Source organism: Lagopus leucura, unplaced genomic scaffold (assembly GCF_019238085.1).
Source record: "Lagopus leucura isolate 7727_CA_CO unplaced genomic scaffold, USGS_WTPT01 Super-Scaffold_100009, whole genome shotgun sequence".
NCBI lineage: Eukaryota > Metazoa > Chordata > Aves > Galliformes > Phasianidae > Lagopus > Lagopus leucura.
Window position 1 is genome coordinate 29,078,355 of NW_024962266.1, and position 17,840 is coordinate 29,096,194.

A 17,840-nucleotide genomic window follows, 5' to 3' on the forward strand; every position below is an offset into this window, starting at 1 on the left:
ATCACCAGCAATGAAGTGCCTCCCACAAAGAGTTCTGACCACGAAGTACTGGGACACTGTGGGATACCTCTGATATTTTGTCGGAGATGGCTGCATACACACAGCTGCATTTACAGTTACTTTGGGAGTATTACTTTTTCAACAGACTTACTGGAAAAATGGTCACGTTTATCTCCTGAAGTGTGATTTTCTTCTTATACTTTCTGTAAGTTTTTCAGTGTTAGCAACATACAACCCTCTAAAAACTAACTGAAAGAAAACAAAAGACGTCCTTGATCTATTAAATGTTTCCTGATCTTCAACTGCACTGGCTTTATGTGGTGAGGTTTTGGCAGCAGGAGGGCTGCAGGGGTGAATTTGGCAAGAGCCCAGGCAGGTCGGTGTGTTAGGTAAGAGCCAGCTCCAGATGGAACCGCAGAGACTTTGTTGGCTGTGCCTCCAGGATAAGATATTTAAAAGAAAGGGAAAAAAAGAAAACAAAAACCACGCCGTTGAGCAGCATCAGTGGGACTGGTCAGAAGACGTCAGACAAACTGCCCCACAGACACCGAGCTCCATGCATTAGGAGGTTGAGGAGCTGCCCTGTGCCTCTGCGGAAGCCCACGTGGGATCAGTTTGGTAAAGATGGCATCAACAGGAGGAACTCATGTGGAGCAGGGGAAGAATGAGGATGAAGGAGCAGCAGAAACAAAGCATCACAGACTGACCGCATTCCCATCACCTCGCACCACTCATGTAGGTGGTAGAAGGATAACGGAGAGGAAGGCGGGTTTGTTTGCTTTTGGCTCTGACTGCTTGACCATCATTAACTGCCAATAAACTGATCTTCCCCAAAGCCGAGTTCGTTCTGTCCGTGACTGTAACCGACCAGAGATTTCTCCGCTCGCCTCAGCCTGCAGCAGCTCCCGGTGCCTCTGCATGAGCTGAGGGAGGCGGCAGAGCTGCAGGCGGGCACCTGGCGGCCTGACAAGGCCAAGCGCCACGAGAAGCAGCGCAGCTGGGAGCGCCGGCAGCCGGGGACCGCGCCACTGAGCGGCGGCGCGGGAAGATTGCCTCCTGCACTGAGCGCTTGGTTTCACACACGCAGCATCCGTCACGAGTTGTGGATGAGATTCGCAATAACTCTGGAGCAGGTTTTCTGTACAGCTGAATGTGCCTTCCGCATACAAGTGAACAAAATCACCTCTAACGACTCGCTCGTCCATATCTGTCAGCAGTGAATTTCTGCCAAAAGTAAATGGCGGTTTTCCCTACAGGGAAACAAATATGCATTGTGGAGAATGAACAGCTAGAAATCAAGGGCAAAGTCATGCTGATAGAAATATTTTATTCTTGCATTCACTCTGATCTGTGATGTTGAAACCACTACAGCAAGGGTCGGTAGGAAAACATACAAAATTCCTCTACAAGGGAAGAAACAGTGAAAGAGCAGGCAATAAATTACAGCTGATCTTCAAAGCAAAATAATTCTTTGTAGCAAGAAGGTATAGAACATAGAGAGACAGAAAAGAATAAAAGACTGAGCAAACACTTCTGATTCAAGGTGCATAGCGGCTGCAAATTAAGCAAAAATTGATATTTGTAAATGACAACTGCTACAGTACAGGAGCTTGTCGTCTATAACAATATTTCACATAAACATTTATCTAATGCAGCAGCACAAACTCATGATTACGTAAAAACGTGTATACTCCTAACATAACCAGCACGTGATTGAAAGTTTTCAGCTCAAATGATCGGCAGGAAGCTGTAGGTAATCACAGTGCAACGCAGCTAACGAAGCTGAGAAAGACAACATACATAAGTGCACAGCAGCACACAAAACTGCGAGTTACTTCATCTCCTAATCATGTAAGCACTCAGCTTTCATCTGCTTGCAAAAAGGAAAGATCAGGACAAAGACGAAAACAAACCAATCCACTCTATGGAGCAATCATGTAAAATACAATACTGCAAAGTTGTACTTGTGAGTGAGGGGAAGCATAGAGGTATTTGACTTTGCCCTTTATTATGCTAACAATCTCTGATATCCAAGTTGAACTGCACTAACATGAGGAAAACATGTCTAAAGATACTGCCCAGCTGTCCTAAGGGCCTGCAAGTCCTTATCAGATTTATACGAGCAGGTGGGCAGACGCAGCAATACCAACATGCTCAAAACAGCACAAAAAAGTACAGCTACATAGATTGGTCTTATTTTTTCCTCCAGTGTTCCAATCAGACTGAAGAGCTTGAAGAATAAGAACAGAAACAATTTTCTCTTACAGTTTCACTTATTACACAATCCAGAAGTATCAGCTATATTTGCTAAATCTACAATGACAAGCATAGAGAAGTTATTTATCTGTGGCACACTGTAGGCAATCTGCTTCTTCATCTTGCCTGAAATAACATTCTCAGAAGCGTCAAATCTAAGAAGTCCATTTTCAGTTTTGTGGGCTTTTAAGGAGAGCTTAAGAGGGTTTGAGACACTGGCTGGAATTCAGAAACTTCAAGTTGCAAATGTTGTTTTCTAATAGTTGCAAACTGAAGAGGTGTTATCAAAACACTGCTTCAAAAGCCATTCCTTCTCGTAGTTTAGTTCTCATTTCACTTTGGTAACTCTATACTTCTCTGTCTTACATAACTGTACTTCCACTGCCCTTGTTTTTTCCTGTGCATTTTGAAGTAATGTGAGATGAGACATTTACAGTGCCATGCCACCTTTCAGTCTCAATGCAGTGAGCGGTCAGTATTAACGAAAGATATTTTTTTGTTCAGTTTGAATTGATGGAAGCACAAGACCACTTCCACAAGACAGTGCCTGTGTTCAGCTGCTCTTGTGTTTTCTGCTCTAGTACTGGAATTTTGTTTTGCAATGAATCCGAAACAAACCTAAATTCACTAAAATCCTGTTAGAGTGTAAAGAAAACCTGACGTTGTACCAGCTGTTATTAGAAAAACCTAGGATTGTCATATGCATTGTATTAGTACAGCAGGAGCAATGGCCTCAGCCCTGCCAAGCTATTGTACATAATTCGCTACATAAACAAGTCAAAATGTTTTTTGAGTGTTTGGGTCCACAGCTTTAATTTCACTGCTATTTGCAACACAGTTGTGTAGTGAATATATGATTTAGAGAGCTATCAAAGAGTGGTTATAAGCAGGCTGCAGATCACTACTAACAGCTCAACCATAAATTGGTGAAAAGAAAGTATTCGTCTTGAGCTCAATTCCCCCTTCATAGATGCATCACCCAAAGAATCGATTGCTATATTGACACAACTGCTTTGATATCTCTGATTCTGCAGAACATTTAAAAAAAAGGACTAACACTCTTGGGTTCATCACTTCTGAGCACAGAGATGTGCCCTTCTTTTGACAGCAGTACCGCACAATTAAGTTACTGCATTGACTTTTTGTTTTATTATATCACCATCTCCCTGGGAGATCAGTAAGCTGTTAGGACAAAAAATTCTTCACACAGAAGCTCCGTGTTTTGAATTTCTCAATTTGCTAGAAGCTAGCAACAACCTGTTGATTCAGTTCTAAGTTCTGATTAAGTTTCTAATGCAATCAGAACTATCTGAAAATATTATATATCTACATAGGAAAGATGATAATCTCGGAGTAGTCTATCGTATTGCTTTCCTAAACCACAGGTAAGTATTCAGAGACAGGAAGGCAATGTACAGACTAGGAAAAGCTTGGCAATGTCTTCTGAAGACAAAAACAGGTATGAGAATAAAATAACTAAGAGGCAGCTGGTATTTCACTACTATCTTTACCAGAACAGAATCACAACATGAAGCAGCTGTTTACTTCCCAAATTACTCCTCTTTTTGATCTGTATTGGAACGTGGTTTTTACAATGTTGGCACAGTTTTTACAGTGTTGCTAAATCTGTAGCAAATTGAGAGCTTTGCCCTTGGTATCACTCAAGCAAGACAGGTTTTCTCATCGCCCTTCTCCTGGCATCCTTACAATAGCCATGCTGGGCAGAAGTCAAGGAAAAGAGCTCTTGGCAGCTGCATGCTTTCATTCCTTTCACTTGCAAAGCCCCATTTCTAGGTATAACATGTAACTTCCTTGATCATTCTAGGGATTTCATTTGTTTGCTACACAAGAAAAGTGCAACAAGATTTACTTTTTGTGGACTAATGTTTGTTTTTTAAGAAAGTTTCATCGATTCCTCCTTCTTCACTACCGCAGGGTATGGCTTCACTACCTACACTTTAAAAAAAAAAAATATTCCTTCCCTGCATGGGAAACCCTTCATTAACAGTGGATAAAAAGTAAATCCAGCACTTTTTAGTAGCTCAGCTTGTTTTTGATTTGTTCTTGTTTTATTAGTAGGGCTTCTGGTGGTTTTAGTAGGGCTTTTTTGTTTGTCAGCTTGCTTTTGTTCATTTTGTTTTGTTTTTAAGCTTTCTCAAGAAAACTTTTCTCATATGCATTAAACTTCACGACTTCTGCTTCAAGACTGCGCTCAGCTGCAAGTTCTCCTTCAGCCCGCAGCTCTTACACTGTGGCCTGCCTTGAGTTGTGGCAAAATCTGGGCTGGTCTTACAGTATAGAAATACAACGTATGCAAATGCTCCACTACTTGCTTTCCAAAGGAAGCTGTGCTCATGCCTACACTAATTCTGTTACTGATGTTTTGTCTCATTTTAGTTTTCAATTTCCCAGAACCTAGACAGATGCCAGAAAAGTGTGAACGAGGAAATGTACATATACTATCTACGTATTTTCCTAAAAAATGTAACTGTATAAACATTTTATTGCCACACAAATCTCCCTCAAACATTTCAGTTACTTAAGGGGATAAATAATGCGATGGTTCAAGAGCACTGGTCATCGTGCTCATTGCCATTTTTACTGCTTGTAGCAGTTGTCTGGATGCTAGCACAGATATTGTATTGTACTGGAAGCAACAGAAAGGGGTATTCATGGATATAGCTCAGTGCCTTTTTTCAGCTACAAAGCCATAGCGCTGGAGCTATTTATCATTCTCCTGGGGGGGAGAAGAGGAGGAACTGTGTTTTTCTATGCAGTTAATCAGCTGCTTTTTAGCAACCGTATCACGTCCGAGGAATTTTCGCATAGAAAAATACAAGTGATGAAGAAACAATTAGCTTTACTGTAGCATCTAGTACAAGTAACATTAAAGAACAAGAATCAGAGCTACTATTCAGCATATCCACTTATTTCAAAGGATAACGATTATGAAAAACACTAATTCTATCACATTTCACGGTACATCAGCTTGTACAAGCGTAGATGCTCTGCGTGCAGTTGACCCAGCAGGAATCTGCTAACCTGAAAAAGATAGTTGCTTTCTTCCAGATATTGGTCACTGTGCAAATAAACAAGTAAGGAGAATTCTGGCCAGCTCATGCATTAGGGCTCTTCTTTCTACTGACATGCTCATCAGCCCGAACAAGTTCCCATCTTTTCCATGTCAGAAGCACATACCAGTCGTGTACTTTAACATTATTGTCTAGCTTCTAATTTAAGAAACAGGTACAAGCAGTACCTCTTTCTGCTGGAGAGGTAACCCACCAAAATGCTTTTGAAAGCTCCAGTCATTGGTTCTTTTTAGGGGACAACTCCTTTACACCACACTTCCTGAGATACTTTGGGGATTTTTTGCCAAAGATGACCTGAACACCCAAGACAGAACTCCATCTAACTCAAACGGCTGCCAGGCATTTATTTCCTGTAATCCTAACAAAAGTAAAACACTGACATATAATAATTCTGCTTCTTCTCAGTAAGTACTTACGAGGCGCATCAGTGCTTCCCCAGCCTCGTGGAGTTTATATCATTTGCATGACACTGCCTTGAATGGGATCTCGTTTGCACCTTCATGTCACCATATTCCACCTAGTACTGAGGACAACTATTTCCCCTCCTGGCTTGACTACTAACTTTCTCCATCCAAGAGAAAATATGGAATGAATTTTTAAGCAGCTTCCCCTCAGGGCTGAATGCAGCCTACAGTGACTTCATCAGGAGCTGCTACAAACTCTCCCTAGGGTAACATCCCACAAAAACACTTTCTTTTATTACGAGTTCTGGCTCTCTCTTGGACCACCACTCAAGTAAGCGACCACAAAAAACAGAGCTGATACGAACTTTAAAGGGCTATCCTTTGTCTTCTTCTTTTTTTGGGTACTGCTGCTTCTTCAACCTCTGACTGAAACATCTTCAAAGTCCCAAACGAACCATTACAATTTAGCAGGAAAAGACCAAATGCAAAAACCTTACTGTCCAAGCTTGATTATATCTTGTACAAAGCACAGCCACTATATTATGGTCAGCTTTCACTGTAAAAGAAACAGAAAACGTGGGCATCCTTAGAGTACTGAACAAAGCAGAGTCTCATACGCCACCATACGCTGCTTCCCTAACCTTGCAGATAAGATCTTACGTTCTTTGAAAATTCTCAGTCAATTTCCATTATCCCACCAGATGTCTCTGCACTGCTGCATTAAGCCAATACAATAGCTAATACAAACACACTACTGCCTTCTTGTCACAATATGCAGATGCTGCAGAAAAAGCCATTCCATTCCTTACACAGGCAGATTTTGTAAACATGACTGCCTCTGACACAGGTACTACAGCAAAAAACAGTAAATACAGCTAAGCAATCACAAATGTTACATGCTTTTGCACATCAGGAGTAAGTGGAGAAAAAGTGTGTTCACATTCAAGTAACAATCAATTACCAAACAAGTAACCGTTGCAAGGTCTACAAAGTAATCAGTGACATCTACCTGTGCCAGCCCGGCGCTCACCACCTGCTGAGTCTTCCACTGGCACAGAAGACACCCAGTCGTCTGGCGTGAACAGAAGCAGACTGCTTCACTGATGGAAAGAGGTGTAACAGAAAGCCTCAGACCAGCAGAAAAAAATGTTTTTGTGTTTCGGAAGGTAGAATAAGTCTTTATCAAACTGAGTGCTCTCAGATACGCTCACGGAACACAGTTCTATAAATTATCACCAGTTATCACTAAGCGCTGACTTCTGGGCCCCCGATGTCTACGTGTAACAGACATTGAATCTGTTTGGTTTTCGGTGTTGTCAGTCGATTCTATTACTTTGGTGACACTGTTTATTGCTTTGTTTCCAATAGCTCTTACACTAAGGTACACTTTGTGTAATTCAAGAGCTTTCCCGTCTCAGAAAGACAAAGGCCAGCCTGACAGTGCAGCTCCTGGCCACGTCCTGAGAATGGACTCATCTTCCTTTTTCAAACATGGTGATAAGCACTGTCTCTAAATGTCCTTGAAATTTATGTCTTGAAAAGATTCCCGGAGTAGCAGGCATACAGTGGCCCTCTTATACAAGTAGGCAGAAGTTTCCTTCTAGAATGGAAGCTCACCGCAGAAGACTTCTTACTTTCAGACTGTGAAATTTTTGCCATTTTACTTTTACAACAAGCACTTTTCCTTAAGTCTTCTACTCTTGGAGGTTTGCTCTTATTATGCTGAAGATAGATTATAAATTACGTTTTGCTATTTCAGTTACACTGGAAGTACTTTCTGTTGCAGTAACACTAGTACTACAATCAACCCATCAGTGAATCAATGGGATTCATGGCCCTGCCACATTACTCTATTCTACAAAAAGGAAGCATTGGAAACAGTATCTCAAAAGCCTGGCCTAATTAGAAGAGTTAGTTCATAGTAATGTAAGATATGAATTGTAATGCAATACCATTGTATGATCAATGGATATTAAGATGTATAATTGTATAATCAATGGATATTAAGATGTATAATCAACAGATATTAAGATGTTATAATCACAAAAAGAACAAGAGAGTTAGGCAAAGTAGACTACGATAATAGGAGAGAATAAATGGAAGGCTTACCCTTATGCTGGGCTCACCTACAAAAAACACCAGAAGAGGGGACCTCCAGCAGAGATCCTTCTCCAATGGCAGCCAGCTCTTAAACAGCTCTAGGAGGGCTGGAGCCTGGCTGCACCCCTTCCAGCAGCACAGCTGCATTGCCCTCCCCTGTGCTCCTCTGGCCGACTCCTGGCTCGCCTCAGGTGCTCAACCACGGGGTCAGGCCGTGACTCAGCAGCTCCATGCAGCCACACACAGTGCTTCAGACTGACCACTTGCATGCACTCCTATTCTGCAGAGTATTATACTGGTTGGAATAACATCTTACTTCAAAAAAGTGTATCCACATAAGAGGTTTGTGATAAAGGTTACTATTCATTATTCCACAAATGCCTTTCTTTCTTTTTCTCTTCTACTCTTCCATGTAGACGCACTATGTTTCTGATTCAACTGAATGACCAGAAGGCTCTATTTGCATAGTGAATCTCAGATTACAGCAATGGCATTGCTACTAACAGGTCTTTGTGCTGTTAGCAAAGGCCCAAGACAGAAGCACACCTGGTCTGTTTTGTCAGAAGTTTTATAAGAGTCCAAAAAATCCAGTATCTTCTGCTATAACAGTATTTCATTCTTTAGAGACTTACGAAGAACGGTTCATTTATTTTGGACAAGGAAGATCACGCTTTAAAAATAAAGCACTGATTATACTGTAGGCATTCAGAGAGCAAGAATAATATTTCAAACAGATTTGATCAGCAATTAACTTTAAAAGCTCCTATAAGTGGTATAGGCTGGTTAAGCAATAGGTGTCAATAGCTTGAGGACCAGTATATTAGTTTAGCAAAAGGAATTCATGTGTGCCAGTTCTAACACTCTCCAGTTTAGCTTTGCTTGGTATGTCAACAGTCTTGTTTTTCTGAACCATCCCTGGCTCACTGAAGCACTGTAGTCACAATAGACTACTTACATCTTTGCATCCATCAGGTGCAAGGACTTTTTATGGAGTTTCACATAAATTGTTGTGAGTTACAGTGGTTGAAGCTCTGCAGAGTGTTCAGAGAAGGGCAACAAAGCTAGAGAGGAGTCTGCAGCAGAAATCTCATGGGGAGAGATTAAGGGAACTGGAATTGTTTAGTCTAGAGAAAAAGGAAACGTTATGTTTTCAAAAAAGGGAGGAAGGAGGACCCAGGGAATTACAGGCCAGTGAGACCCACATCTGTGCCTGGAAGGTCATGGAACAGATTCTCCCAGAAGACAAGGCACATGAGGGATGAGCAGGTGATCCAAGACAGCCAGCATGGCTTTACCAAGGGGAGGTTGTGCCTGACCAAGCCTTCTATGATGGAATGACAACACTGGTGGACAAAGGGAAGGCCATCAGTGTCATCTACCTGCATTTGTGGAGGCCTTTGACATGGTCACTCGTCACATCCTTATCTCTAAATTGGAGAGATACAGATTTGAGGGGCGAACTATTCGGTGGATAAGGAATTGGTTGGGAGGCTGCACACAGGGGGTTGTGGCAAATGGCACTGAGTCCAGTGGAGGATGGTGATGAGCGATGTCCCCCAGGGGTCTGCCTTGGGACGGTGCCTTCAACATCTTCATCAATTACGAGCCCGACTGCACTCTCTGCAAGTTTGCTGACGGCAGCAAGCTGAGTGGTGCAGCTGACGTGTTAGAAGGAGGCGATGCCATCCAGAGGGACCTCAACAAACTCAAAAAGTGGGTCGATGTGAAGCTAACGAAGATCAACATAGCAAAGTGCAAGGTTTTGCACTTGAGTTGAAATAATCCCAGATACAGACTGGGGAAAGAACTCCGTGAGAAAAGCTCTGTGGAGAAGGACCTGAGGGTCCCGGTAGATGAAAAACTGACCAGGAGCCAGCAGTGTGGAAGGCTGATGGTATCCTGGGCTCCATCAGAACAGGAGCAGCCAGCAGAGACAGGGCGGGGATTGTCCCTCTACTCTGCCCTTGTGAGGCCCCAACTGGCGTACTGAGCCCAGGTCTGGGGCCCCCAGTATAGGAAAGATGTGGAGCTGTTGAAGAGGATCCAGAGGAGGGCCACAACGATGCTCACAGCGCTGGAATACCTCCCCTACGAGGACAGGCTGAGGGACCTGTTCAGCCTGGAGAAGAGAAGGCTGCGAGGAGACCTCATTGCAGCCCTGAAGCATTTAAAAAGAGATCATAGAAAGGAGGGGAATCAACATCTAAAAAGGTAGACAGTGATAGGACAAGGGGGAACGGGTTCAAGTTCAAGGAGGGAATTGGATGTCGGGGGGAGGTTCTTTACAGAACGAGTAGCGAGGTGCTGGAACAGTCTGCCCAGAGGCTGTGGATGCTCTGCTCTTGGAAGCGTTCAAGGCCAGGTTGGATGGGGCCCTGGGCAGCCTGGGCTGGTGCCAGATCTGGAGATCGGTGGCCCTTCTTGTGGCAAGGGGATGGGAACTTGATGATCCTTGGGATCCCTTCCAGCCCAAGCCATTCTATGATTCCATTCTACGATTCTGTGATAGTGTACCAAGATAGAAAGGTGTTCATTGTGGCATAATAAGCAAAGGAAATTTCCTAAACTGGGGGAAAATAGCTAAGAGGTCAGCCAAGGACACTGGGAAGAAGCTGATGATGGGAAAAAAATGAAGATGAAGTAAAGGGAGAGATGACTCCCAAAGCTATCTTTTATGCTTGCCCAGAGGGACATAAGCATATATTAATGAGTTCTTGGAAAAGAATGAATTCATATGCAAATGTATTGTCTTTACTGTTTAAAGGTAACACCTGAACTCCAAGAGGGCGCGTTTGATTTGCCATGCCTGGTACATGCAGAGAGAGTAAAGAAATGCCAGTTTTCCAGCACCGCATGGGAGCTAGAGGGTTTTCTTCTCAGATTTTTCCAGTGACGTAACTATCTCAGGAAATGAAGCACAACGACCACATCACCTTAGTTACAGTTAGCGTTTATGTGTGTATGTAGTTTCTCACCCATTTTTCTTTTAACAGAAAGGAGGCAACACTTTAAAAAAAGGATGACCCCTCCATATTCATGCATATCTCCAATCGTGCCTATCTTCTGCAGTGAAGTCTAAATGCCAAAATTCATTTCCATGGCGATAAGAAATAGAATATTTGCAAGATCAATATGCTATCATAGGACCAAAAAAAGAGATAAAGTTGCATGCTGAGAAAGTCCTAACTGAAGGAGACCTCTCTGTTATGAAAAACAAGAAACATGCTGCAACATACTCCTCCTAAAACTGTATCTTTTTCTCCCCATTCTTCTAAATTTTTTTCTCACTGTGAATTGTTTTATCTACAACTACTGTATTAGCAAATGTGCTGAAGTTCTGCGCCATCAGCTCAAACTCACATGATTCAAGAAGTGATTTACCTCACCCAAAACATGTACTGCAAGGTCTAGATAAAGGAGACCGTGTTTTCATCAGAGAAAGAAAGGTTTGATTCATCTGAATTCAAGTTTCACCACTTCTAAATATATTCAAGTCGTAGAGCCACAGAGTCATATAATCATAGAATGGTTTGAGTTGAAAGAGACCTTACAGATCGTTTAGATCAACCCCCTGCCATGAGCAGGGATGCCCCCCACTAGGTCAGGCTGAAATCCGAATCAAGTGTTCAATATCAGGCTTCAGCTTTAATACAAATGTCATCCATTCATATGAAATTTGAATGTCAGACAGCAAAATTAGTTACATATGATGATATACAACAATTTATCAGCAGTGGCTACAGAGACTTATCTGTAGCAGTGTCACAGCCCAAATCTTCCACTACATGACACCACTGTGGCTAAATACAGGTCATTCTCCTTAGGCTGAAGATGTCCTTCAACCTGCAAGGTTTGTATGTGTAGCTGGATGAAATTAAGAAACTAAAAATGCAGGCCAAACCACAAGACGTAACATGTACTGATAAAAACCTTCTCAGTTCACCAACAGGCTTTCCAATGGAAACAGAAGAATCTTTCTCAATTAGGAATTTAACGTAATATTTTTAGTTAAAGAAACCTGACATGATCACTGATTTCAACAATCTCACAACAACAATTAATACTGCAGTTAAAAGAAAGCAAATACCACCTCGATTACAAAATAAATAGCCCATAATCTCACAAATCTGCTCTAGTGAGAAAAGAAAGTAATGAATAATTTCTGTTCTTTGCTTCAATGGCAATCTTCCTGCCATGTGTATAATGAAGATGTTATAATCACAATATAATTGTGTATAATCAATAGATATCAAGATGCTATAATCGCAATATAATCAAGAGAGTAAGGCAAAGCAGACAACGATCACAAAAACAGAATAAGTGGAAGAGCTTACCCTTAGGATGAGCTCACCAGAAGACACCAAAAGAGGGGATCTCCAGAAGAGATCCTTCCCCTCTGGTAGCCAGCTCTTAAATAGGTCCAGGAGGGATGCAGCCTGGCTCCACCCCTTCCGGCAGCACAGGTGAATTGCCTTCACCTGTGCTCCTCTGGCTGACTCATGGCTCACCTCAGGTGATCAATCAGAGGTTCAGGCCGTGACTCAGCAGTTCCCATACACCATGGAAGAACTTTCTTTTTTCTTAATCGGAGTCCTCTCCTGGAGAGCGCCCTTCATAAAGTCAGCATCATTGTTCATGAGGAATCTGTTGCATTTAACTCACGTTACGGTTAAATATTGCTGCAACTCCTGGAACCAGCTTACAGCTGTTGTGAGGAAGGCTAAACTTAAGTAACAACTGCAAAGTTTGTTTTCAAAGTTGAACTCGCAGGTGCATCTAGAGAAATAACAGCAGTAGGCTTCAGAATGCTTATCAAAAGCCTTTACCAAGCCATACCCAGACTAACAGGACAACCGTGCTGTCTTGTATTACGAGATTCCAGTGAGCTCATCTAATAGCATACTTGTTACTTCAAAGAGAAGTCTGAGGTACTGAAGCTATTCACAAAGACTAACACCAGCTGTTAACTGTGGGCTAGACTGTCTCTTCAGAAGAGACAGATTGACACTGATTAATAAAACAAACAAACATAACTACAGTAAGGGAAGGATTAACATTTTCCTTACATACACTCCATGTTTTCACAAACGAAGGTAAAGTAGCTTTTCCACCAGGTCGTAAGCGTGAGAAAGCCAAACCAAGAGTTTTCCTTTTGGCCAGATCACAGTTCAGACCACAGAGGTGAACCGTGAAATTGGGTCTCTTGAGTTGTAAACGTGTCAGCAACACCTATGTCAAGGCAAAGGCTGTTTCACCAAGCCATTGCTGCCTATTTGTACATCTTAAGCAGTTAGCAGCGGCTTGTTGGACTCATGGAGAAGAAACCTTGTATCTGAGGGGTTTGCTCATTCTGCAGATTTTTTATTTTATTTTAGGCCACGGAAATCTCACATATATTTGGAAAACTAAAATCTGTTTTGTAGCAACGCCTTCAGATAGCCTAAGAAGCTTCGCAAAGCCTTTCTCCTTCATCACAAATGCAGAAGTTTCCAAGGAACGATCAAAGCAGAGCTCAAGCACGGGGATTAAGTGCTGCCCCCGGTGACCTTCTACCCTCCGGCTGGCAGGATTCAGGCAGAGCAGCGCTCGTTCTGTCCGCGTCCCCCTCCCGGCCGCGGAGCTCCCGGTCCGTACACCCCAAACAACAGAGCCCAGAACCCAGCGCTGCCACCGGCACGGCGGGCTCCCGCAGCCCCCCGTGGCGCCGCAGCCCCCAGTCCCACAAAACCGCTCCCGCGCGCCCGGGAGACGCCGAGGCCCGCCCGGCCCAGCCGAGCCTCGCGCTCACACCGCCCGCGAGGCCCGGCGGCCCGAACCCTGCAACGGAGCCGGAGCGGCGCGGCGCGGCCCTGCCCAGCGGTGCACCTGCCGCCACCGGAGCGCGCGGACCGCATCCCGCCGCCCGCCTTCCCGCCGGGTGCAGACAAAGCGCGTGCGGAACGCCCGCTCCAGGAAAGCGGGCGGAGGTTCTCGCCCGCTCGCTCCCGTCTCCGCGGCCGCCGGTTCCCCTTCCCCGCTCCGTCCCGCCTTCCTCCGGCCGGGCAGCGCCCCGGGGCTCCCGCCGGCCCCGGGATCGGGGCGCCCGCTCCGCTCACGGCATTCGCTCGGGGAAGCGAACTCCCGCCGCCGCCTCGCGCCGCCGGACCTGCGCCGTAACCAGGCCGGGGGGCGGCAGGGGCTCAGGCCGCGTCCGTGCGCTAACGCCACAGCCCGCTCCGCCTCGTTCCCGGCCCGGTGCCTACCGTAGGGAGACGCGGAGGTTTCTCCTTTCCTCGCCATCGTCCCCCGGCGCCCTCCGTGCTCCGGCAGCCCGCCGCTCAGCGCGCTCTTTGTTGCCGTGAAGGCATGAGAGGAGGCGGCGGCCGCGCAGCCCCGCTCGGCTCCGTCGCCGGGAACGCCGCCCGCGCCCCGCGCCGACCCTCCTGTCCCGCCGGCTCCGCGGCCGACGCCTGCGCCGAGCTCGTGGGGGCGGTGCCCGAGCCGTGGGGGGGCGGCGGGCAGAGGGGGCGCCGAGGGCGGGCGCAGGGCCGCAGGACGGCCGGCAGCACGGCCCGCAGCCGCCCGCCACCCCCGGCTCGGGCGCTCCGCTCTGACTCCGCCCGCGTCCGGTCTCGGCGACGCTCCGCAGCCACTGAGCGAGCGCGGTGCCGGCCAAGCCCGCGGCGCTGGGGCTCCGCGCTGTCGCCCGACGCCGACGCTGCCGGGAGGAGCGTTGCGCCCCGCGGCAAGGGACGGGACGGGACGGGACGGGACGGGACGGGACGGGCGGCGGCAGGCTCGGCTCGGCTCGGCTCTCGCGGGCCGGTAAGCGATCGCGCCGCCGTGAAGGGGGATGAGGCTCCCCTGTGCCCAGCCCGTGCCCTGAGGCTGGAGTCTTGTCACGACAGAACTGCACGGTCCCGGAGCCGCTCTCTGCTCCGACCTCGGCCCCGCCGGCCTCACGAGCGGCTGTGGGGGGCGCTTGTCGCCCTCGGCCCGCGGCGGAGCTGTCCGGGCGTCCGTGCTGAGCGGCCTCCGGCTCCTGCGAGGAAAGGCAGGGAGCTCGCAGCGACTGCTGAGAACCGACGCGCTGTGACGCGTGGATGTACGCGCAGAGATCTGGATTTTCAGCATCCTGACCGAGAGGAATTTTCGCACTTCGGTTTTGAGCGAGGCTGTTTTCGTAATTCTGTCCAAAAACTGAGCTGTGATCAAAAACTCCATTCGGTCCTGACAAATATAGACTACTGGCCATTAACTTTCCTTTAGTTTCCACCCACTTCTTGTTGTTTTAACAGAGCAATGATCAAGAGCAAGTAATCTGTTTGCTCAGATTCTTTTTCAGTGTTGGCTCCATGCACTCTTCCCTTCCCTTTTCTACTCTACAAAAGTTCTCACCAGCCATTCTTGTTGTCTCCCAATCCAATTTACTTCCTCTAACGCTTACTCCTATTTGTATTAGTAACCGCCTTGGTCCCTGCTTCCATTTCTTCTGATCTACTCATATTCACACTTTAACTTCATGTTTTGCCCAGCTGATTAAATCTTTGGTCCAGCAGAGACTTCATCAATCCACTTGCTGGAGTCGTGGTTCTTTTATCTCTCAAATGAGAAAAAAAGTTATATCTGTGAGTTTATTGATGAATAAGAATCACCATCAGTCAGATTAAGGCCTAATCTCTACATACTAAGCAAGTGCTCTAACCAGTGCAACACTGCAGGAGGTCAAAGATAGTTGAAACCGTTCAGTACAGAAGCTTACTTCCAGAAAGTACATGGACACACGTCTTGAGGGGCAAGTAGTGAATTTCACTTCAGAGATGCTTCTAGCCTGAGTTAAACTCTCAACAGCAAACTGTAACATGTATTCCTGTCCCAGTTTCCTCACTTGGCTGATTTCAGTCAGCTACTGCCTCAGACTGCGTCAACATGAACGGCTTGGTTCTAACGAGGGCAGTTTTGAGGTGAATCTCCCAGGCATGCCCCTGCCTCCTCTAACTATGCTTTGATTTACAGAGAGATTTGAAGGCACGTGAACTGAATTTTGGATTAAACTAACTGGAAGACATGATCTAGGAATGCACGTGAGGTTCTCCAGCCCTTTACTAGGGGTATTCAGTGTAACTCAAAGCAAAAACCCACCCAAATGCTTAGTAGGTCTTGGATCCAACCGTTTTACCCTACAAATTCAGCATCATTGGTCTGCACTATTTTCTGAAGAAGGCTTCTATGAAAGAATCACCTGCAAAGAAAGGCTGAGAAAGTTTGAGTTCTTAAGCTTAGAGAAGTCTCTGAGGAGACCTTATAAATGGCCTTCCATTATTTAAAGAAGGCCTATAAAAATGATGGGGAGGGACCTTTTATCAGGGAGCATAGTGACAGGACAATGGCAACTGTTTGTAACTAAACAAGGGGAGGTTTAGTTAGGTATGAGAACACGAGGATGGTGAGGCACTGGAAGAGGTTGCTTGAGAAGCTGTGGGTGCCCCATCCCTGGCAGTGCTCAAGGCTGTGCTGGATGGGGCCCTGGGAAGCCTGATCTAAGGGAGGCATCTCTACCATACCAAAGGTTGGGTCTGGATGATCTTTAAGGTTCCTTCCAAACCAAACCATTCCCTTGGAGCACTGATTTATTCAGTCTCTCAGACTTAGGTATATCTCCAACACCACTCCAAGTTGTCTTTTAACTCCAGTGCTAATAAGGAGCTTATTTACTTAATGAAGGATTACGGATCCTAGTCTAGAAAGCACCTAGAAATAATGTCTCAATTCTTAGCACTGCAGAATTTAAATCCTTTCCTGTAGTTAGTAAACATATTTAGTGTAATTTCTTTATGGGTGTTCAGGTAGCTCAGTCAGTCAGCTGGAGTTACCTAAGACAGCGCATGCTAACTATGACATCATCTTACATAGGTTGGATGTTAAGAAAAATTTCTCTGAAAGAGTGGTCAGGCCTCTGGAATGAGCTGCCCAGGGAGGTGGTTGAGTCACTGTTCCTGGAGGTATTTAAAACGTCGTACTGAGGGACATGGCTCAGTGGGGGAATATTGGTGGTAGGCGGACGGTTGGACTGGATCATCTTGGAGGTCTTTTCCAACCTTGGTGATTGTATGACTTTGTAATACAATTCCAAGCGCAGAATTTTGCTATGTGTTTAACCTTATTTATAATACTCATAGTCAAATCCATGCTGCTTATTAAGAATAAAACTTTTAAAAATAGGATGAATTTCGTTATTGTCTCACTCCAATTTATAGGAGAAAGAGGAGGTTCTTTGATATCTGCATACCCAGCGTGACATTAAGAAACAACGGTTCAAATGTTGGTCCGACCAGTTTATTACAAATCTTAATCAGGGAGATGGGGAAGGGAAGGACGGACACTATTATGAATTAGGGTGATGGGGAGAAGGGAAGAAGGGTGATAGAAAAGACAGGAAAGATGCAAGGAGTCTTTATAGGAAGCAAGAGGGAGATAGTCACCACCACGGATCCAGCCTGGTTTGTAGTTCACTCATTGATCTTCAGTAGTGGTGGGTTGTCGGGCGTTGCTGTTCTGTTGACGACGACAGTGACCATGGCGATGATGGCGACTTCTCAGTGGTAGTACCCACTTATAAATAAGTCCAAAGTGGTTGAGTCAGCTCTCCTTGAAGTGGCAGCTTCCGGCTCTGGGATCTCAGCAGAAACTCCTTTGTTCCCATCTTCTGGGCCTTGCCAGCAGATTAGAGAGAGCAGGGAGGCGCCACCTTGTATCTTGCCTTCACAGGATACAATGGGATCATCCTGCAATCTCCCATAGCAAGCTGGAGTTATTTGGTCACAGGGTAGATCTTCCACCAGTAAACTGTCCTGAGCACTCCCTTCTGAAGGAAAACAGCTCCAAAGAAATACTTTCAAATGTAAAATTGTCCACACAGTGATGTTGACCGCCACACAGCAACACCCATCACTCACCTCCTAGACAAGTCAGTCTTATCACAAGGAATACCTCAGGAAGCAAGCTTTGA

The 17,840-nt window shown here is 45.5% G+C and overlaps 1 protein-coding gene across 3 annotated transcripts in view; it reads right to left on the reverse strand.

Moving 5' to 3' along the window:
* The window catches only part of SLC44A5 (solute carrier family 44 member 5), a 75,233-nt gene extending 61,012 nt beyond the window's left edge, over positions 1-14,221 (reverse strand). For all 3 annotated transcript variants that reach the window (XR_006179480.1, XM_042874101.1, XM_042874100.1), the window contains exon 1: positions 14,095-14,221. Coding sequence is in view for 2 of the 3 variants with exons in the window: in XM_042874101.1 (XP_042730035.1) it covers positions 14,095-14,131 (37 nt within the window). In the remaining variant the exon portion in view is untranslated. The remainder of the gene's footprint in view (positions 1-14,094) is intronic.
* Positions 14,222-17,840: the final 3,619 nt, after the last annotated feature.